A 22,867-nucleotide genomic window follows, 5' to 3' on the forward strand; every position below is an offset into this window, starting at 1 on the left:
TCACATCACAGCGGCTGAAGCGAAGCGACCTCGTGGCCGCGGGTCAGCTCAGCTGCAGCAGGCTCCTTCAGGGCTTAGCTCGGACCAGAACAAGATGCCGCAAAGCATGAACATAATATTTGTTGGACCTGAACAGAAGCATTCATTTTGGGTAGCTCTGGCTCTGCTTGTGACTGATGTCGAGGCGTTTTGGTAGGCAGGGGTCGGGCTGTCCGGAGGGAAACGTCTCTCCTGCAATGAAGGAAGCTCCAGCCCTTATTTACCTGCTACCTGCTCCCCTGCTGCGTCTGTCCCGGGGGGAATCCGCTGTTTTCTTGCCATAGACTGGGTGATTTTGCAGCGCACTCGAGGGGAGGTGAATTCAAACCCAGTGCTGCAGAAGGAGAAACCTCTCCCCGGGGCCAGAGAAGGAGTCGGCAGCGCTGGCTGTTGGATCTTCGCGCTGACAACGGGAAGGGGAGCAGCTTGGATCCCTTCCTGGAGCGTCATTACGTGCCCAGCCAAAGGGTCAAGCCTGTAACACCCCGTTAGCGTGGTTGGGAGGATTAGTGAAATGCTTCCCTCCCCAACAACTGCTATTATCACCTCGCAGGCATTAAAACTTCCCCACGCTGCTCGGTTTTACCCGGACTGAACTCTTGCAGGAGGGATTGGTTCGCTTCCTGTGCTAGGGGAGGTCTCCTGATGATCGCTGTGTTGGTTCAGAGGTGGTTTTACGACTGGGAGCTTTTCTGGGTCATTACGTTTTTTTTTTAAAGAAGACAGATACTTCTGTCAGCAGTTGTAGTGTTAGGTTCCAGACTGCATTTGGGAAACGCTCCTTTCTTTGTTAAAACAGCGTCAGGACCTGGGCCCTGGGAGCACTGAGAGGCTCAGAGCATCTGATGTGCAGCCAGCCAGCAAAGCCCTGGGTGTTCTTCTGTGCAACACGTGTGCACAAACTGATTGTAAAATGACCCCAAATATGGTTAACGTGATGCCTTTTTTTTTAGCAGAAGCCTTATCTATGCCTTAATGTCTAGGGAAGAAGGCTTGCTCTGGAGTATCTTGCTGTGGACTCCTGCATTTAAGGAAAGGTTCTGTGGGGTTGCGTCATTGCCAACAGTGAACGAGCGCGAAATGTTATTTTTGAGGTGAGGCCCCCGGTGGAGAAAACTGTTCTTGAGTAGGTCAGAAATGGTGCTGGGGGGGGGTTAAGACAGTTCCCAGGTTGTGTGGTCGAGTAGGTTACGGCATTTCTTCTGTGTTTGATGTGAACGCTGTGCTTGGGAGAGGTGGATTCCCTATAATTCAGTCCAAGGGTGCTACGTTCGTTCTTTTACTGTCAGCGATGCACGGGTTTGGTATGGGTTTGAGTAGGTCTTGAGGCTGCTGGCACGATGAGGTGACGGAGGTCTGACTGCAGTAACAAAGGCTGGTTTGGAGACTGGAGCCGTGCCTGGAGGAGCCCCCACATGCCGCGGTACGGGGATCTCTGAGGGCTGAGATGTCTCAGCGTGCTTCTGGGTGAGCTCGTTTGCTTCTGTAACTTCTCAGTTTTCATAGCTGATAGAGTACATCCCTGAGAAGGGGAGTAAAAGCTTGAACAGTTTGATCTAAAATTGAAACATTTTGCAGAGCCTAATGAAACAAAGTCATGATTTTTACGTAAAACCCTGTCCCAGGCCTTCAAACAACTTTTTAAATACCAGCTTCAGTGGAGAGCCGTGCCTAATCACCCCTTGAAAGAAGCAGAGAGCGATGGGTGTTGAAAGGCAGCGGCTCGAGCTTGGCAAGGGGATCCAGCGACCACAAGTGTTGAAATTTGCACGGAACACGAGGAGGCCTTTGATCAAAACACAGCCCAAACTTCCACAGCTTGGGACGCGACCAAGAGCACTAAGCTAGCAGCAGTGGAAGAAGGTTTTGGAGAGACTTCAGAGGTTCCGACGGCAGCGTTGCAGCCTGTAATCTCAGTAGAAAACTGGCTTGATGTAATTAACAGCATAGCAATGCAATCCGTGTCAGGAGAGTCCCTTCCCTCTCCTTCTTAGAACTTCTGGACTCTTTCTGTCCTTTAGACAGCAGCGTTTCTTCCAAACCCAGTCGTACCTTGAATGCAGAAGAGGAAGGGGACGAGATGTGGCCAAGGGAACGTGGAAAGGATTTTGGCCTGAGCTCTGCGGATGGAAGATCTTGACATGTGCCTTGGTTTCGCTACAAAGGATGGGGTGGAAATAGAGCTACAGAACTTATGGGGGGGAAGTATTTTGTTTAAAAATAAATAATAATAATAAAGAAGTATTTTTAGCTGCGCCAATGGTTGGTTTAGTTTGTTGGAAGATGTGGGTACGTAAATATGACGATCCAGTCCATAATTTGTCCGGTTCTCAAGTTAAGGTAGTGTGGCTTTTTGAGGCTTGATGACATTCGCTCCCATGTTAGGCAATCTACAGCATGATTTCTGAACTGTCAGTGTCCTGGACTCTCAGGCCCTTTGACTTCCTGTTACCCTTATATTTAACGTTAGTTAAGCCATTATTTAAGTGGATGGTAATTGGGATTAGCAGTGGATGAACTCTTGAAGTGGTTGCTCAAGAAATAAAATTATATTCTCGAGCTTGGGCCAGGGTACGTGAAGGTGGAGATGCAGCCAGGATTGGGCCACCACATGGGGAGAGAAGACAGCTGTCCTGAAGCCGAAGCAGGAGGCAGGAGATGGAGGGCAGCTGAGCGTGTCTCCTAGGCAGAGGGGCCGTGGCCGCAGCAGTTGGCTGCAAACGGCTGGTCCTGTTGGATTGCCCTGGGCAGAGCTTCGGGTGAGTTTCCTCCTGGTGGGTCTTTGCGGCTGTGTGGCTATGAAATGCCTTCGCATCCTCAGCTGGGAAGTGCTTTTTGCCAACGGACTTTGCTGACTTGGATAAAAGAGAAGGGAGCGTGGGGTGCAGTGACTCCAACACCACATGCCTCACTTGAGGAGGTGGTGGAGTGGTTCTGCCCCGCAATGTTTTAACAGGTTGGAGGGTATAAAAAGTCATTCTTGTAATTGGCCTTCACAATTCTGAAACACATTCAGGATTTTAGTCTCTAAAATGTTAATGTTTAGACCCAAGCCTATCTGTTAAATACTAGTGGTTGTGCTGTGCCCGCTGATTGAAGAGAAGCACACCCTGTGCAATCAGTGAGCTCTCCATGTGATCTTTGTGCTGTTACAGAGAGGCACGTTTAATTAATACTGAAACAATTATCTTGACAAGTAAGTCAGACTCGGAACAATAACATTTTCCCAGTTACTGTGTGGTAGCCAGATGCTAATGCAGACTGTTATTAAGGGCTTGGCTTGCCGCTCTTGAGGTTACTGGCAGGTAATCAGTGTATTTTTCCCATTTGGAGGTTTGGATTTCAGTGTTCTGGGAATTAGGCCCACTGGGATGTCCAGTCGATGTTTCAGTGTGAATGGAAGAGCGTTTTGTTCCTGCTAGGAAATATTTCTCCCTGTTGCCAAATACCAGGATGCAAATAGAAATGTACGTGCTGGCGACAGAGCAGAAGCTAAACCAGGGAGGGAGCTTTCCAGAACTGAACGTAGACGCTCACAATTTGGTAAAAACAAGCTGTGTTGGTAACCTCCTCGCAGTCATCCACAATTGCTGGTGCTTTTGGTCGCCTCCCCCCGTGCACAAGCGGACCAGGCCGATAACAGTTGACAGTGGTGATCTACAGCGGGTTCAGTAGGTGGGTCTGGTGTGCTCGAGGCTCTGTGCTGTCCAAAAGCAGAAGTAATGAGTTGCAAATGGGGAATGAGGTCTTGCCCTGCCAACATCCCTCATCCTGTGTGCGCGTTGCAGCTCACATATTAAGGTTTTTGCCTGTTTCGGCACGTTGACTCTTGCTCATGTGGAAGGTTGCTGTGTGGGTCTGCAGCGCTGCATCCGTGAAGGCAGAAAGTGTTTTTGGAGCAGATCCATGCTGCAAATGGGAAAGCCAAAGGAAACAAATCGAGCACCAGAGATGTTTTGGGGGTTACGGATGGTGACATGGTGGAGTGAGTTAGTCAGCCGTGGTTATCAGTGGGAGCTGGATGCAAAATCTGATGGATGGAGGAGTGGGGAAGGAGCCCAGTCTGGTCCCTGGTGTGGCCAGGAAGGTCTGAGCAGCAGAGGCCCAAACTTCTGTCCCCTTCTTGTGGATGTACTGAAGGTGGGCTGTGGGCCGGAGGAGGACAGCCGTGCTCCCGCTGCCGGCGGCTCTGCAGGACCTGGGTTTGAAGCTCGGTTGACCCAGAGGAGCTGTGCAGAAACAGACATGCTGCTTTCATGTCCAACCTCCTGGCTGTTTGCCTCAGTAGGTTGGTAGTAGCCTGGTGTGAAGCCTCCTGTCGGTGTCTAATTTATTTTAATCATAAACACCGATGGTTATCGGGATCCTTCACTGCAGAGCCCAGCTTTGCCTGGTGAGTGCCCCAGGCCCTGCAGCTCATTGCTGTGCAGGGGGAAAACCAAAATGCCGGCTGGGCCCTATTGCCCGAGGCACTGTCTTCATCCACAGCAGGTAGGACGATGAGGAGCAGGAGGAAGCTGTAACGTGCTTGGGCAGGTGACAACTGCCAGCATGCCGTGACAGATCTGTGGTGACACCGGGTCTGTGGTGACACCAGCTCTGTGGTGACACCAGGCCGTGTGTGTCCCGCCGTGCTCGGTGCCCTCCATCAGCCCTCTCAACTCTGGTCCCTGCCTGCCTGCTTTATGATGTGAGACCGTAAGGAAAGCGGGCCTTTTTCTCTCCTGTCAGCCCTTTCCATCTGCCACATCTCCACATCCCCATCCACCACCCAAGCCATGGGGCAGCCATGGGGCCACTGTTGGGCTCGGCCTGCAGAGGCTGTCGGAGGGCAGCGGGCCGCGGGGCTTTGCGAGGCCCCTGCCACCTGCGAGCTCCTTGGGAGCCGGGCTCCCGGTGGAGGTGGGCCGCTGCCTCCGTCCCAGATGGTGGATCTGGTTTAAATAAAGGCAGTGGAAAATACCCAGTGTTCCCTTCAGCTTGCGAAACGAGAGCAAAGTGCGGCGTTGGTGTTTTGTTTTTTTTGCCTTTTGCTCCTTTTCGTCCTCCTCCTCCTTTCCCCCTTCCCTGAAGTCAGATTTTAATGCGGGGCTTTAACGAGAGGCAGAATCGAGGTACTAAGGAGGTGGCCTTTAACATGCCGAAGTATTTTTCCATTTGGTAGATTAACCCCGAAGTTTTAGGAAGCGGGGGGTGGGCGGAGGCTTGGAATAATCTATCTTTGACTGTGCACAAATTAGTGCTGGCGGGAGGAGGGAAATGCTTGACTGGAGCACTACAAAGCGTGCCGTGGGGAGCAGCCTGGGGAGAGCGGGCAGGGAGCCTCTGCTGGGGAGGCTTCGACCTCCGGCCCATGTACCCGGGCTTTGAGATCGGGATCCCACTGCTGAGTGCACGGATTAAGTCACGATCGCTACTTTATAACCCATTTGGAGCTGGGTTTGAATAAAATGCCCGATTTCTGTCCCGCTGACTCACGGCTGCCCTAATGGGATGTGTGTCTCTGAACATAGGCAGCGCTGAGGAGCACTAAAGTGAAAGCACCAAGAATCGTTTTTACCAGCAAATCTGGAGAATCACTTGTCCACATCTGCTGTGATCTCCATTTCCCTGGTGATAAAGCTCTGTGGATGAAGAGCTTTGGATTCCTGATTGGGGGGAAATCCGTTGATGCAAGTGATGCCACCTCTAAGGATGTGTGTGTCTCTAGGAGCTGACGCTATGCAAGTTTCTGATTTTTGAGCACTTAACATGTAAGCTGAGAGCTTGTGGGTCCTTAGCTGAGGTTTCACAGGGTTTCTTAAAGACTTGATATCTTCAGAAAACTTGATGGGACAATGCGGGGCTCAGGAACAATTCTTCCTTACAGCAAGCGCCTCTTGACCCAGTAGAGCAGCCACCTCTTGGGCAAATTCTCTGCCTACAAGAGAAGAGGCTGCAGAGAGCTTAAACCATCCGATGCAAGCCATTAGGTGCATTTAGGAACCTGAAGGCACAGCTGCTCAGGGAGTTTGTTGTAGCTGTAAGGTTGGTCACAATGACAAACCCTGTTAGCAGGGGTTAGCCCTGTTAGGCTGTTAGCAGATGGTTCCCTCCCAGTGTCTTCCTTGCAGGTGCTCCGGGATGGCTGGGTAGCTACACAACCAGACTGCAATCTTTGTGGAAGTCCAAAATGGTTTGGGGTCTACATGATAGGAAATCAGATGAAATGTGGTCACAAGCCATTTTTTTGGGCTTGTTACAATATTGTATCTGGCAGAGCAGCCTATGTAGTGTAGCTTGTGAAAGAATTGGCAGCTCCATGAGCTACAGGTCATTCTGTTTGCCGTTTGATGTATGTTTTGTGGCTAGCTGTTTTTTCCTTCCCTTTCTCCCTGCTTTACTTTGTGCTTTAAATCAAAGTTCCCAACGACTGTGGTCACAGGGCTTGGGGGAGCCAGTGAAATAAAACGAGCTGCGCACCATAACGGACCCCTCTGTCTTGCCCCTGAGAATTGGGCTGAATGGTTGCAATTCATCCATCTCTTCCTGGTTGCTGCTGTCTGGAGAAAAACTGTACCTCTAAATTCACCAAAATGTGAAGGAAATGTCTGGTTAAAGACTCATGACTTTCATAGCAGAGTGCAAGGGTAAGGTACCATATATTAAAGGATTCTGCACATTCGTTTTCTCCAGCAGGAATCAGGGTGTTTGCTTGTTAGAAAAGGTCAGAGCAGTCACTGCGGTAGCATTTCCCTGCGTTCTGCTCTGCTTTATTCATTTTACATACCGGTGAGTGCGCACTTGGAGATGAAAGGCAACCTTTTCTGGCTACTGGGACTGTGAAGCCACAAGCAGTTTTACCTCCTCTTTCTGGATGTTGCTTCATCAGTGCCATTTCCTCTACACGTGTTTTTAAAAAGATGTGAAATCCTACCACGCTGACCTTAAACTAACACAGCTTCACAGGGTTTTGAGTAAAGGAATGCGAGCTGTCTGGGGTTCTAAGATCGGATATTTATTGTTTGAGTAGGCTCTGTTAGGATTGCATCCTGTTAATGCTGTGGGTACCAACATGAGATCAGGGATGGATGGGAGGGAGATCGCTTTGTTCCTCCTACTTACCCGTAGCTGTGCCTAGTGCGCTGATGCTTATCCCACTTAATGTGCAACACTTGTGTAAGTTGCACGTTAGTTTACACATGGGTGAGTTATCTCAGATCACACCTACCATTGCTTCCACTAGTGAGGAAGAATAACGTGTAGGTGTAATAACCTATCTACACGGCGAGCTTCCATTCAGGAGGCAAAAAAGTCCCTGGGAACAACAGCGTTCAGGAGCTGAAGGCAGCGATGCTTGCAGGGACGTGTGCTACTGGAGGGAGCGGTGTGAGCAGGGATCGAGGAGTCTCTGTGCAGGATGCGACCTTTTGTGGAGCTCTTTGGAGCCCGTTCCTTCTGCATCCCACGTTGGTGCCTCTTGGATGGGAGCTGAGTCGGCAGGGCTGGGGCTGGTGGGGTGGAATGGGCAGCGCAGCTGCAAACGTCACTTGGGAGGCTCCTAATAAAATTCATTAAAAACTGCAGTTTTAAAAGCAAAAAAAACACAGGTGGTGAGACACTAGAATTTCATACTCCAAGTATTCGAAGAATGGCATTTTGAGCTGCAAACTCCATCCAGTGATGGAGTTTGATCCCCAAATTCCTCGCAGATAGCCACGTCAGGCAGTGGGTGAGCAGAGTAACTTTAAGGGAAGTCCCAGAATTCGTGCACATTTCTTTGGCCTTGGGGTTTTAACTGTGCCTTTAACTTCCACACGCTTTTCTGTTTTCCCTGTTAGACCATTTCTTGACCCAAACTCATTTACTAAGAGGTCTGATAACTTGCTTTATACAAATGAAGCTCGATGTGTTTGATGTCCCTGTATCTAACCGTGCCTGGGTGCTGTGATCCCAGCACTGCGGCATCAGTTTGGAGTAAAGGGATGGGAGGTTTGCCACCAATAACCAGTACCAAAGTTTTATCTTCTCTATATCCAGAGGTGTTTTACATGATCCAGCAATCTAAGAAGTTGTCTGTTGGTCCCTAATGACCTGCTGGTGCTCATTGGTTTGGTTTGGGTCTTCCTAAGGTGCCCCTCTTTCCATTTTAGCTTGATTTTTGGGATCTCAGAAACGCAATGAAAACACATTCATTTGTTCTGCAATAGGCTTCGAGATCCTGAAGACCTGAAGGGGTTCAGAGGTCCTCAGGGTGCGATCGAGCCTCCCTTTGCTGCGTCTGCCCCGTTTCTGCAGAATAACTTAGTCCTCAGCCCTCGGACCGCGTGGTGCAGGGTTCCAGGGCAAGGTTTTGTGCTTCAGTGGGTTTGCTGTAAAGATGAAAGAACCCCTTGCAGAGAGGTAAGCTCGCTCCAGAGAGCCCTGCGCTTAATAAACGCTTTTTAGTGCTGTTGCTAAAGGTTTTATTTATTGGCTGTGAGGCTGAAGCTACTGATGTCAGTGTAGCCCGGTGAGCGGGGAATGAGGATAATTACCAGGAAACTATTATGTGGCCTTGAGCAAAACTGCTCTCCCTTCTTGGCTGGTTGTGCTGCAGATCTCGCAAGGAGACCTCATTCTTCACCGTGGCTGAAAGGGGGAAGTGGCAGAGTAAGTGCTTTCCTGGCCGGAGGCTGAGCACCAGCGTGTGTCCACAGGGCTCGTGTGCGGGACCCGGATGGGGCTCGGAGGCCCTTCTGGACCTTGAGTCCATTATTATTATTATTTTTTAATTAATTTTTCTGGCAAACCGTGATGAATATTAATTGTAGAGACTCCTGTCTGGTAACATTGCCTTGAATGTGGTTTATTCGGCACGTTGTGCAGTGCCCGCTTATTTTTCCAGGACACAACAGCAAAACACTTAACCAGAAAAAAAGTGATGCAGAAACCCCGCGGAGCTGAACTACTTCACTAACGTCCCTTTTCCACACCCGTGCATGTTTGCAGCGTCTCTCAGCTTGCCAACTGTGCATGCATTGCACCATTCGGCCTGCCGTGCACGTCTGCTCCGGTTCCTCCTGTGCTTTATTCCAGGCGTGCGGATGCCTTAAGCCTCCTCTCGCGGCTTTCCTGCCGGTGGTGATGTTTCCTCTGGCAGGTCTGGGGCCCCGTGTGTTGCCCTGGGGTGCTGAGGTGGTGGCTGGGGTCCTGCGGACCTGGGAGCCCCACCAACGAGCAATGAGATGCGGCAGATTTTTTTCAAGGCACTGAATGAGATGGTGGAAAAGTCACTGGCACTTGGTGTATTCAGTGTCCCGGAAGAGCACAAAGTATTTGAAGAAAACAAACAAAAAGCCAAAACCAACAAGCACACGCACACAACCCCCTGCTTGGACTGCAGGATCTCTTTCAGATGAATATCTGAGTTCTCTGAAGGGGTAAAGTTCTTGATTTATTAATCACATTCCATTAATATCTGCAACTCCCAAGCAGAAGTCTAGTCTGGTAGATGCTTCTTGTCTTCTATGACTTCATTTTTAGCTGCAGTTGGGAGACTTTTTATAGCATATTAGCGTGCTGTCATCTCTTCTTGCTCTTCTTTCATGGCGTTTGGAGGTTTACTCCATTTTGTTTACTGCTCTGAGTTTGTGGTCTCACGGCCCCTTTCAGCACATCAGCTTTCTCCTAGGGCAACCTTAAAAAAAAGCAAAGCAGCACCCCCCTCCTCCAAACAACCCCCAAAACTTCAACCAAAATACATTCCTGCACTGTTGTGATTAGGAATTATGGTCTACTGGATTTCTAGACCTCTGTTGTGGTCTTACAACCAATACACGACTGACTTACGAGTGCTTGATTTTGTCTAATGGGTTTTCTTCTCCTTCTCCTTCTCCTCCTTTTCCTTTTTTTTGTTTTCTTTTCAATTTTAGGTGGTAACTTTTAAATTTACTTACACTTACTGCTAAAAATGGTGATAGGAAAATAATCTGCTTGCCGTTTTAGGAGGAGAAATGTATGAGAAGGTAGAGATAGGATTCAATAAAAACTTCGACATCTGTCCAGGACACGAAGAAGGCTTCGTTTCTTTGAAGACGTGGAAAATTACAGTTCAGCTGGAAACCTCAGTGAAAACCAATTGGAAAGTGTTGTTTATCAGAAATGCTGACCAAACGCGAACTTCGGGTCAGGTCGCTGGGTGGTAGCTGCTGAAAGCCATGCAGTGGGATTAGCAGTAGAATGGGTTGGGTTAGAGGCGTCGCTTTAGCCTCATTTTGGGGGGGGCTTTGTTTGTGTCATGTAAATACGGAGGAACGTGCATGTCGCTTTTGATGCATGAAGTATGTTCTCAATGCATGCCTGAGAGCCCAGGAAAATGGTCCAGCCTCACCATAAAGCAGAGGTGCGTGCTTTGGGCATGTCTTATAAATCGAAGCTACAGAAGGAAGGAGGGGGAGCAGGGAAAATAAAAATTGAGTTCCTATCCTCCCAGTGTGTGCTCTTCCCAACAGATCTTTAGCTGTCTGAAAACCAGGAACGCTTTTAGAAACTTATTGATTGTGAGTGCAATTGCATTTTTATGGTTATTCTCTTCTTTAATGATGAGTACAGACTTGTCCAATTCCCATAGTCAAGTTGGTCTGGAATCTCTTGAGGCTGAACAAAACGTTTACATGTGTTTTCTGTTGGATTTAGGTATGGCGTTGCTCAGTACTGGTATGTCTCCTGTAGAATCGTATAGGAATGTTCATGTTCAACCTGTCTTCCCATAATTAAATGCTTTGTTGTGATGGCTTACCTGCTGCTCACTTCGTTGTAATGAAGAAAGAACCAGTACAGTCTTCCTCCTGCAGAGCAGCAGTCTCTCTGTTACCATACAAGATAGATACTAAGCTCTTTGGGTCAGGTATGGCTCAGAAACATCTCACTTCTGATGACTTTATCAGTGGATCTGTTTTCAGCCAGATATAATTGCCCCAGCAGCGTTGAAGAACATGGCAGATCAGTTGGTAAGAGCTGCCGAAAGACGTGGTGGGCTGTTTTTACAGGTCTACAAAGGAACGGGGTGGGTTAGAGGCACTGGCACTAGAGAAATGCTACTGGGTGTCCCTGGGAGATGCCTCCAGGTATGCAGAGTATCAAGGTAGGATGCCTAAAAAAATCTGATGCTGAAATAATTTCCAGAGGCCCATAGGAGATGAGCTTTCTTATGGTCAAAATCCACATCGGAACAGAGGGGCCTGACTTTTTTTCTCCGACAAATGAAATTGCTTGGGGTGCTCTCTTCTAAATAAGATTTTATTTCATCTTGTGACCGTTTATAGTGGTCTGTCCTCCCCAGCTGCTGTATCCTACAAGAAGCAGAGTAGTATACATGAGGTAAAAACCAATTCTTCAAGTGAGCCATGTCATGAGTGTTAGTGAGCATCCTCTTGGCAAGCATTACTTGTATTTCACTTGCAAAGCGTCACTTTGTGTAGTAGAAGTGCTTCCCTGCCTGGACTGTAAGGGTTTTACACAGACGTTGACCTAATATTGCTAGAGTTATTCACAGTTTTGCTGTACAAAGATGATGTGACTTGAGCCTTCTTTAGGGTTAGAAAACAGGATTTACAGTACAGTGCTCATGGAACTTAATATCTTTATCCAAGAAGACAATTGCACCTTCTGCTTTTCTGGAGATCTGTTAGAAAAGATGGATAGTGGCTACTGTTGTAATACAAGCAGCCAAAGGTTTGGTAACGTGCGACGATGAAGGTCAAAGCTGGGTAAATGCACCCTGGTGGCACGGGAGTGGAGGAAATGAGCTACTGGAACAATCCATCGAGATCCGTGGTGGACATTGCATCATCCCAGGCAAACCCTTAACATCAAAATGACTCATTTTGTATAAAAGCTTTATGCTCCAGTACAACCACAAGCACTGACCTTGAAGTAGGTATTAATTAGAGGATGACTCCTTGTCTGCGTTGTTCAAGGTGTCAGACTGCCTGACTACGGTGATCTCTTAAAACTTTATGCCTATAGGAATAATAGATTCATACTTCATGTTTTTCTTCCTGTGGCAAAGACAAATGAAAAAAAAGAAGAGTTTAAAGAAAAAATAAGTTGAGCGCAGCTCGGGGAGCCAAGGACTTTGTTCTGATTTTGACTCTGATAACACTCGTTGTGTGGCCTTGGGCAAGTTATTAATCCTTGGGCGCCACAGTTTGCCAATTTGTCTGATCTGGATAACTTCACTCGCCTAATAAGACGACGTGTTTTTAACATGCTGTTAATGTAAACGAGTAATAATTATCAGCTTTTTATGACTATTCTGTTCATGACGAAGGAGAATATTTGTATTTAGAGTGGATGCCCATTTTCCAGACCTACTTCATTTAACTCCTGGGAGATGTTTTGACTCTTCAAAAGAGGATTTTTCTTGACTTGGGGCCACCGCTGTGGTACTCTGTCCCGCCAAGTTCAATGTTCTTCTGGATAGAATAAAATGTGTTTATGAATTTTGATGGAACTTGGAAATTCTTGGATTGTTAATCTTGCCGTTTTACGGGAAAATGAATCAAGTTCTGACTCAGGGAGGAGGACTGACCTCGGGGCAGAGGGGAGTGTTGTACACATCCCAGCTTGGGTTACCAGGAAAGGATTTCTTTGGCCATCTGTGGCATCTATGTATTCGTGTTGAATTATTATCATTGCCTGGTATCAAATGGTGCAGTAAAGGACGAGGCACGGTTTTGTTCCCCTCTCTGTATTTTCACTCCTTGTTACTATAGGCATACAATTTTTTACTCCCCCACACCAGCCATTTCTAGGCTTCAGTGTTGGCTGCTTGTTCAGTCCATAGCAAAGTGTTTGGGCAGTTTAGAGGACATCAGTTTCTCTTCTCATTTAAATTGGACTTTTCCTGTGGGTAATGTTTTACATTTAAATGTTCAACAAAGCAAAACCTTATGGTGCACGGTAGCTGGTGGTCCTCTTCAGCTATGTTTGCTCAACGTAGAGAAAAGTCAAGGTACAATGCTGATAATTTTCTCATCCCATAGGCTTTCAAATTCTGGCATTTCTGCAATGCCAGTTGAATGTTTTTAAGCATTACCTAAAGCAGCTCTTGGGAGAAACCCCTCCTTGCTCCTCCATTTGGGTCTGTGTTCCTTGTCATCTTGGGGCAATCTGTAGATGTGTGCTAATGGTTCTCCGTGTTCCCTGCAGAGCCTGGCAGCCCCTTTAGTCCCTTCCAACCTTCAACCACCGAAGCTCTGCTCTGCCCCAGCTGCTTTCCCAGCCAGGTTGTGCTGTGCTCTCACCTCTGGTGGCTTTGAGCACAAGGAACCGTTCCTTCAGCTTTTGCTGCTCTTTTCAGTCCCAGGCTGGTATTTCACTTTTCCATTCCCTCCTAACCTTTAGATGTTTCCGATTGCGTCCCCCCGCCCGGTCCATCCAGGTTTATTAACCACAGATGTCATTTTCCAGGACTTAAAATTCCCTCCAAGTTTGCAGCCTTCAGTTGGCGAACACCTTAACGTGGTGCCACTGGCCGGCCTCAGTGCCCTTTTTTACTTCCACTCTTTGTGGCTTTTTGTTTCATCTGCTTGCTCCGTCTTTTGTGCTTTGTTGTTGTTTCCTCTCTTTTAATGTTTGTTTCCTTCATTTCCTAAGGATTGCAGATACAATCAGTGGAAAATAATTGCCAAGATATTCTTCAGTCTTCTGCTCTCTCCAAATATTAAGGTACTTTGCACTTGTATCCTTTTAATAACTCTCTTTGATAATAACACGTACCTAATTTCAAGTCTACCTCCGGCTTTCTTTGGAATACTTGCTCTGATTTTTGTGGCACTAACCTGCAAATCTGGGTGCCTTGGCTGAGCACTTGGAGCTCGCTAACCTCTGCTGTGGTAGAAGAAATCAGTCAAGTCCTGCCTCCCATTGGAAAACCCCAAAATTTTCCGGTGTGGTCATCTGCTGTGGACTGCCAGACCAGTTTTTCAACAGCCTTCTTGAATTTGGACACCAGAACGAAACCCAATATATTAGGAGAAGTTACAACAGCATTTCCACGCTCATACCCATACATTGTACTACCGACTGAATTAACAAAGGCTCACTGTGCTGCCTGCCATTCCTCTTCTGGTAGCAATGCAAGAGGATGAGTGTTCTGCATGCCTGTGGTAGGCTTCCCTCATTTAGCGGGGCAGAACTGAGATCTTACTGAGCAAATTTCCTTACGGTTCTGCGTTTTGGGGAGGTGGGGCTGGGGAAATACACCCCTTCCTTCTCCATTGGAATGTTTTACTCTCTATGTGCTTAAAAAAAAGAAACTGATGATAATTTCAACCGGCCAATGATTTCTTCATGCATCCTCCTGCTTCCCATATCACTTATCTATACATCCTAACACCAGATTTTTGTTTGTTGGCCTCAGTTTTTCTGTTTATTCCATTTGTCATGTTCCTTTTTTTCCCTGCCTTTATAACTTCCTTAGCTTCCATCTGAGCCAGGTTGCCTTTTAACTAGTGTGGCCGCCTTTTTCAGTTGTGGCATTGTGGCTTTCTGAGCATCTAGTTAAAATGTTCTTAAACAATTTTCAATTAGTCTTCATATTTTTCTGATTACATTCTTTTTCCCAACTGATTTGGCTCATAATTGTTTTCAGCTTGGTGAAACTGGCCCTTATAAAAGAGTGCGTATATATGTGTGTATGTATACATGTGTGCGCGTACTGTCGGTAGTGATAATGGGTTTTATTCTTAATTTAATTTTTTCTTTTATGGCATATAAATGTGTGTCATGGTGACTTGCATCTCAGCTATCAAAAATAAGTGGGATAAAACACATTTAAAAACTCACGGCGTCTCTGTTTCCGAATGGAGACTAGCACGTGGATATTGGCTTTGGGGTTTGTTGGCGTCTAGCAAACGGTGCTTCGTTAGCCATGTGGCATAATCTGCAGCCCTTCGATGTCTGAACAGCCCCAGAGGTCAGTGCCTGCTTTGCTTGGGAGCGATTTAAGGAAGTAAGTGCTGCCTTCACACCGGCTTCAGAATTGCCTCTGTCCGCGTTGGAGCAACGCACCCGAAGGCCCAGGAGGACAGGAAAAGGCAGCGTTGAGCCCTGCAAACCTGGTGGTAGAGGAGGAAGAGGCAGTGTGCGCTCCTGCCTCTCACCCCAACCTATCCCTGCCTGTGGTGGGAAGGTGGAAATGTCATGTGAATGACACGGAGAAGGGAAGGAAAGCACAAGGTACTGCGGAGCGTCAGCGCAGCACGGCTAGAGGCTGCTGGGAGTCAAGGAAGGGTTGCTTGGAGGCCTTTTCTTGTTCCCTTCATGGCAACGTGAAACCAAACAGGGCTCGGATAAAACTTGCAGTGGAGCAAACGAGGGGGAGGAGAACCAGGGTGCAACAGCACCGCGTGGCAGGAGGGCAGGTGGAGCTCCTGGGCACCACTTCCACCAGCACGGCCTCGGTGAGAGGTCCTGCACCGGCAACGAGCGTCTTTCCGGAGCCTTGCATGACAGATAACGCCTTGGTTGGATCAAGCCTGCAGCCCAGGGACTCGTTCAGAGGCTCTGATGGGAGGGACCGTCCCAGATTACCCCTCGGATGACCTTTTGCTTGAGCTGGATGGAAGTGATCAGCACCGCAAATGTAAATGATCAGCAGTTGGGCTCCATCTGCAGCTGGTTAATTACCCGTTCACACAATATGTTGTTAGGGGTCATCTGTTTCCAGTTTCATCATAAACAGAAGTAAATGTTGAGAACATATTTTTCTACATCCAGTTTCACTTGTTGTGGATACTTGAAATAGTTTGCAACCCACATCTTTTGGTTTTTGAGGAGGGCTTTTGGCCAGAGAACCCTGCGACCATTTCAGATTTTTTTTTTTCTAAAGTGCCCCGGAGGTTGCATTGTAGGGACTTTCCTTATGCAAAACATAAAAGTGCTGTTTTTTCAAATTATAACCATATTTTTCATTAAAATCAGTTGGAGTCCCAATAAACAATCGACTCCGAAAATTTTCCAAATGTTTGCTGCAGTGCTGTTTCTATTTTTAATTATTTTTTAAAAACGTGTTTTTCTTAAAATCGCAGCTTGGCTTATAATTTAAAGAAGCGATCTAGTAAATCAGAAAAAATGCACAAGTATATAGATTTTATTGCGATATAATTAAAACCTACTGGAGATTCCAACGTGAGGATACTTCTGTAAGAGCATCCGATGATTCCTTCCATTTGGCTTATCATGGGAACTTTCTTTTTGGTGCCGGCTCTCCTCAAAGATCCCTCCAGTGTGTTTATACATTTGTTTTATATCAGTTGAGAGCTGTGTACACGTAGAGACGCCAGAAGCTCTGCAAAGTAGCTGTGAGGCACAGAAGTGCCTGGTTCGTAGACACCAAGGCACAGTTTCCACACTGCATCAGGCTTTGGTGTTGTCGTTTTTAGTTCTTATTCACAGTTTTATTCGGTGTCTGGCTACCTAGTACAAGATTTGTTTGCTGTCTTAAGAGGAAACAAGCAAAGCAACAAAACAAACTTAACAAAAAAACCTATCAGACCACTCAGAACAACAAACTCTATGGTTTTGTTTCAGAAGTTGTCTTACCTGCTTCATATAAAGTAAGTAAAGATCTCTTTGCAAGATCCATGGGATTATTTTTGCTGTTGAAATCTACTGCCAGCTGGAGATAGAAGAGTGCTAGGGCATGTTCTGGCACTGTTGCTGTAAAATCCCAAGCGTCCGAGGGAAATACTCCTTTCTAGAAAGCACCAGGCCCTGGGAGAATGCCATGGAGATGGAGAAGGGCTATTGATAGCCTCCCAGCTGCAAAAAAGTGTGATGAGAGGAGGAGATTGCAGGTTTAGTTTGGAGTTCACCAGTCTTTGTTGTGCTGCAGACTTCGCCACTGCTCGCTCCTGCATCAGCTCAGGGTGAAGGCCATGAAGGCTGTTGGAGCTGGGTGTGAGGGTTGAACAGGACTTGCTGCTTGTTGGAGGTCAGTCTGAGCCAGAGCCTTTGGATTTGGTCTTTTTCCGTATGTGGGAACCTTCTCAAAGCTGCTGGTGGATAGAGGTCGTGCCTCTGTGTGCAGGCCACGGGCGTGCCGGAGGTTCGGATCATGGCAGGCACCCAAGCAAGCAGTCACTGTGCTTTGGTTGGGCTCCACGGAGCCCAGGGCATTCGTGGAGCTGGTGCCAGCACCAGAGAAAATCGCTCCTACTCCTTGCCTCCAAAGGCAAGGGAAGAGGGGAAAGCGAACGTGTCCAAGTGGTTTCCCTGCTGCTCGCGGCCTGTTAGGCCTCCAGCGAGCAATCCGCACCATCAGTGCCGGTGGGGTAAGTCCACGTGGTGCCTTGCTTTTTGTCTGCTCCAGGGTCATTTTTTTTGTGGGCCTGCTTTGAAAACGACCTAAAAAGTCTGTTTTCTTTTGAGATGGTCTGATGCAGACCAGTTACTTGTACTTGGAAGGGAGTCAGCACGTGGCAGTGCCCCGCGGCGTGCAGCGAGGCTCGCCTTGTAGCGCTGCTCACGTCCCTGCTGAACCGAGGCTGTCCTGAACAATGTCAGGGCACTACCGGGGGAGGGGAAAGGAAAAGGAGTTTTTCCTTGTCAACCGAAGGAGGTCTGCGTACTTTGGATGAACTTGTTGTATGGTGACTCTCCCACCTGTTGCATTGCTATGGCATTGGTTTCTTCTAGATAGCACTTAGGTAAATACATCTTTCGTACTTCTAGGAACAGACTCTCCTGAATAATTAGGTTGTGTTTGTTGCCTGGTCATCAGCTCGGAAGGGTTAAAGTTGGGAGACACTGACAATAGTTCATAGTTCCTCTGTGGTTGACCCAGTTTTGTCTCCCAGCTTCTGCAGTTTCCACAGGCCTCTTGGGGACCCAGCTGGTGCAACACTTGTGGAGAAGGATGTGGAATTTCTACTAGATGTGAACGTGTTTTCTTGTTTTTGAGGCACACAAATGGCAAAGCAGGATTCTGGGTCCAAGTCCTCAGCTGGATGCAACGTTTCAGCTTGTGTTTAGGTCTCTTTGCTTGAGAGCAACAGCTGTAATCTACTTAGTAAGCGTGTGCAATTATTAAATAATTATATTTATTACCCTGTGAATGGGTGAGGGCAATCTGTGTTGGATTTCTGGGAAGGACCAACCAGTCTTTGTGAGCAGAAATTTTTGGGGTCTGTTTGCATACACGCTGCGTGACTCCCATACCTCTTAACTTGCTGATGGCCAGGAGGTCTGTAGGAATTTTCTGTGGTCTTCCTGGAGTCTTCCTACCCCCTGGGTTAAATAAAGGATCCTAATTACTGAAGTACCACTGGTACCCATTGCTTTAGCCTGGCTGCCTCTGGCTATAAATGTATCAAGGGAATTTTGCTGTTGACCGCTCTGTTAAGAGGACAATTGCTTTTCTTTGCTGATCCTGCTAAGCAGTGTTATCTTCCTCCTGGCTCTGCAAGTCCTGGGCACTGAGAATTTTCAGACCTCCCAGAAGGATGGCTGTTGGGTCAGAGCCACTGAAGGGCCTTTCTTGGTGGCTCCATTCAGAAGATGAATGGTTTTCTGAAGTTTCTGTGAGCAAGAGTTGGGTGACTTCTCAGACTCTGCCTTAACTTCGTTCCCCTTTCAGCCTATGCTTCTTTCATTGTTTTTCCTCTAAAGCCTTTATACTGGACAGTCTTGGCAGAATTAGGAATGAAATCTCTGCCGGAAGCCCTACAGAAGAACAGAGATCCATTTTGCATAGAGGGGCTTGGGAGGAACCTGAGCTGGCTGCTGGGATGAGATTGGTATCTCTCTCACCCCATCTTCATTACTTGTTGCTGAGTTCTTAATCAGGCGTTGCGGAGGAGACTAAACAATTTCCTAAGAGCATCATGATGCTCTATACCCATTTCACATTTTTTTGCTGTTTACTTCTGTAGAGGATAAGCATCCATCAAGAGAACGAGAACTTGTCATTGTTCTGTGAAAAAGGGCAGTAGCATTGTTAAAGCCCAATGGGAACACTCTGGTACTGAGAGCCTCCAGGGATAAATGCAAATTTATACTGGCTTTTTAGACAGACATAGCCCAGAAGTCCCTTTTAAATCAGAAGATGGAAAGATGTTTTATCTTTGGTAACTCTTTCCAGAAGACCTACAAAGCCAGTCCATGAGCCACAGCCTCTCTGTAACTGGGGTTAGCATCTATAGCCACTTCTTTTCTCTGGCTTGGTGGTGGAGCTGGAGAGTTGGTCTTTAAAGATGTGGGTACCAGGATGCTTTAGTTAGTAGGACTGGGCATTTTGATTGTTAGCTGCCACCTTTACTGGAGGGAGGAGGGATGAAAAGAGTTTTTTGTACTGCTGTTGAAGCAGCTTGGTCCCAGATATGGTGGCTTCAGGATTGTGGGAAAAGAGGCTTTGTTTATGGCAGAGGCAAACTGTAGGGAGTTGCTTCATGGGTCAGCCCATGAAAGCTTGGCTTGGGGCATGGGAACGGTTTTGGTCATGGACCAGATATAATGGCCCCCCACTGCGTGGCTGCTCCTGCTTCAAGATCTGTTCTTAATCCAGACCCACGAACTTGTTTACCAAAGGCAGTCGCAGCTTGGGTTCAACAGAGGATGCTGTCCAAATATCCAACCGAACTTGTATCCCTGTTTGCCCACAGCTAGGCAAATGCCAGCACCGGAACTTCCCTGTAAAGAGGATTGGGCCATGTCGACCCTATTATCCTCGTAAATTAGTCCTTTTCCAAATAGTCTCTCCAGAAGAGGATATTCCAGTAAGTACTGGGATGTTACGTTATCATCTTTGTGTTTGGGTTCCCAAAGTCCTGGGACAAAGGGATGATGCTCAGCCGCTCCTGCTGAAGGAGGCTGCTGCCGTTTAGGGTCTGTGGGTGCGTCCCGTGGTCCTCTTGCTTCTGGCATTCACTTTCCTATCGAGCCACTTCTTTACACAGCTCTGCTCAGGTCTTTCCCCAACTCTTTCAGCTTTCAGAACAAAATCCCCTTGTCGCGCTCACAGACGTTGCATCACTTCCTCAGCCCCTCCTGAGGAAGACCCTTGTTCTTTCCCTCCTTGGAGAAAGCAGTGCTTATCCCGGTGCTTTGCTTGTCTTCCTGAACTACAGCTACCGTGCCCGCTGTTTTTTCCCCTCTCCTAGACCCAGTCTGCTGATGTGTGATGTGTGGGTTCACTTAGCGCCGCTTTAAATTTCCATTTGTTCACAGCATCTCTCTCTCAAAATAGTGCTTTTTTTATTCCTTTCTGAGGCCAGGCAGTAGCCCTGGTCAGCAAAACGTGCTTTAAATTGGGCTGCAGCGCTCACCCTGGAGGAGAGTTTATTGATAACTTCCCACAGTAGCACCTCATAAGCACGAGGGCTCTCATTTTCCTTCTGTTTCAAATTTAGCACGCTGGAATAGAAATTTCCTCCCCCAATTAGGAGAGCAGCCAAGTTCCTTTTCGCACGTAGCGTTGCAGCATCTCTCAAGGTTGGTTTTAAAGCCTCGCTCCCCTCGGCCGGCAGGAGGTGGTTGCGGCTCCGGAGCTGCCGCCGAGGGTCCCGAACCTCTGCAGCGTGGAAAACGCAGAAACTCGCGTTAATTTAAAGGTCGTGCCCGGTGCGACCAGGACATTGAGTTCCTTTATAGCGACTTGGTGTTTCCAGTTGCACATGAGCTGGCCCCTGTTACTTTTTGGGGTAGTGGCGTGAGCGTTTTGCTGGTGCCCGCATCTGGGGCTGGTCATGGGGCTGGAAGAGCTTTCTTTGAGATGCTTTGGGTAAAGGTTTTTGTTCGGGTTCTGAGGAAGCTTTTCTTCTTCTGACATGAACCTGTCTCCGGGGACTAGACCGGTGGGTGAGTGGGTGCCTGCCACCCAGCACGGTGTTCTTAGGAAAGGTCAAACCTCAGAACGACACGGCTAGAGAGGCTTTTATCATCTCATCTGTAAATACAATACCAGGGAACGAGGGAGAGTCCCGTGCCATCAAATGTCATCTGGCATGTTTTTGTCCTCCCCCCCCCAAAAAAAAGAAGCATCATTCTGTAGGTGAGCAGCCAGGTTTTCTTCTTTCTTTTCCCTTTTTGTCCCCATCAACTGAAAAAGTGTTCACGTTTTACATTCTTCAGTACGTAGGTAACTGCCTGGAGAAGTCCTGACTTCTTGGAAGTCAAGGCTGATTTTTTTCCTTTTTTTCTTTATTTCATTATAACGTTTTACCCCGAATCGTGAAAGACTCAGACCTCCTCATCTGAGGGGTCAGAAATGTCTTTTACTTGTAGTCTAAAATGCTCATCCATTCGTCTCTGCCCAGGAGACAAATCCGTCTCGGTTTGGCGTGGTTCAATGCTTTGTGCCAGGCCCTTGCTCTGATGGAAGGTAAATTGCTGGCCCCCCTTCCTGGGGCTGGGGCGAGCGCTCACCGTCGTGCATTCATAGCTGCCTCGTAGCCTGCAAACCCCACCATGCTTTTTCCTTCAGTGCAACTTTTATTTTAGTAGGGCAGAGTCGCAGTTCAATAAATCATCCAGGTAATGCCAAGAGAAATGTCCGAAAGCAATTCGGGGCTCTCAGAAGCGCTCATCGGGTCATTAATTTGAGTTACTCCTCGAGTTACTTCTGGTGGCAGCATCCTGGACCGAGGCAGCGGTCGGGCAGGTCCCTGGCGGGGGTTTGAGGTGGGTGGTGGGGAAGGGAGGACGTGCCCAGCCTGGGGTTGGGGAGCTTTGTCAACCGTATCGTTGGTCACAGTCCCCTAGCACCCAAGGGAGCGCCTTTGGCTCGCTGCGTGAGGAGGTGGCACAGAAGATGAGAAGTTCTGGAGACCCTGAAGTCATCTCTTGCAGCCCCAGGGATGTTACGGGGTAAGGACTGGTGTCTGCCTGCCCTGCTCCCATCCCCAACACCCGGGCCTTCTTACGTGTGATGTTCAAGGTTGGGATCCCTGGTGGTCAGCTCAGCCCAAAGTTGTGTTGCTGGTGATGGCAATGCTCACAAAAATAAGCACCTTGAATCTGAGCTCTGCAAGACCCAGCTTGGTCGTTGGCAGCACGGATCCCGTCTGGATGCTGTAAATATAAATAAGTGCTTGGCTTTGGGGTCCTGGAGCATCAAGAAGTATTTGCAGCCTACAGAACCGCATGAATTACCTTCTCCTTCGTCCTTCCTCACTCTCCCGAAGATTAAATGAACCGTCTCTTTACTTCTCTTTCCTCCCTGGAAGCAAGATGAGAACCCCAGCTTGGTTTATAAGGTGGACTTGGAAAGTTTCTATTTCATACGTGAAGTGCTTTCATCTTAAATGAGTGTACGTGGAAGGCTGCTCAAGGTGCATGTTTCAGCTCAAGGCAGGAAGCATCAGCCAGTCTTTCTAGGCGTATTTCTGTGGCATGATGCTAACTTTTATAACGTGTTTTTAAAGCACTGCTGGAAAAAGGAAAAGAATCAGACGTTTTACTAGCTGCACGCTAGGTTAACTTTGGGTTGAGCAGTGCTTCAATTAGCAGAGCAGCGAGTGAAGTCAGTGTCTGTGTCCTCTGTGACTTGGACGGAGTCGGAGTCTTTCACTTAATCATTTATAACTAATTGCAGTAGTTCTACAAAGTCAACGCAAAGCTTAGCAGTGTGCTTGTACCAAGCCAGAAACGAGGAGCATATTTTGCTCTCCGGTGTCTCGCGTAGCCACTGTGCTCAGACTCGTGTTTTTTCACTCGTGTCAGACTTGTCAGCCTGCTTCGGGAGCTGGAGCTGTGCCGTTAGCTCTTAGGCTGGCTAGCTGGTGGTGATGCATCATGCAGGGACAGCTGACCTCAACTTCCAGGTTGGATGGCGAGCCACCCTCTTCTTCTGTGACTGCAGAAA

General features: G+C 47.8%; 1 protein-coding gene across 13 annotated transcripts in view; it reads left to right on the top strand.

Annotated features, from left to right (window-relative positions):
• Positions 1 to 22,867, top strand: part of EXOC6B (exocyst complex component 6B) — a 274,926-nt gene that overhangs the window by 89,841 nt on the left and 162,218 nt on the right. For 9 of the 13 annotated variants that reach the window (XM_035324205.1, XM_035324197.1, XM_035324203.1 and 6 more), the window contains one exon: positions 13,660 to 13,731. The exons of the other annotated variants lie outside the window; for them this stretch is intronic. In XM_035324205.1, the coding sequence (XP_035180096.1) occupies positions 13,660 to 13,731 (72 nt within the window). The remainder of the gene's footprint in view (positions 1 to 13,659; positions 13,732 to 22,867) is intronic. 13 annotated transcript variants of the gene reach the window in all.

Source organism: Oxyura jamaicensis, chromosome 4 (genome assembly GCF_011077185.1).
Source record: "Oxyura jamaicensis isolate SHBP4307 breed ruddy duck chromosome 4, BPBGC_Ojam_1.0, whole genome shotgun sequence".
In the NCBI taxonomy this organism is placed as follows: Eukaryota; Metazoa; Chordata; class Aves; order Anseriformes; family Anatidae; genus Oxyura; species Oxyura jamaicensis.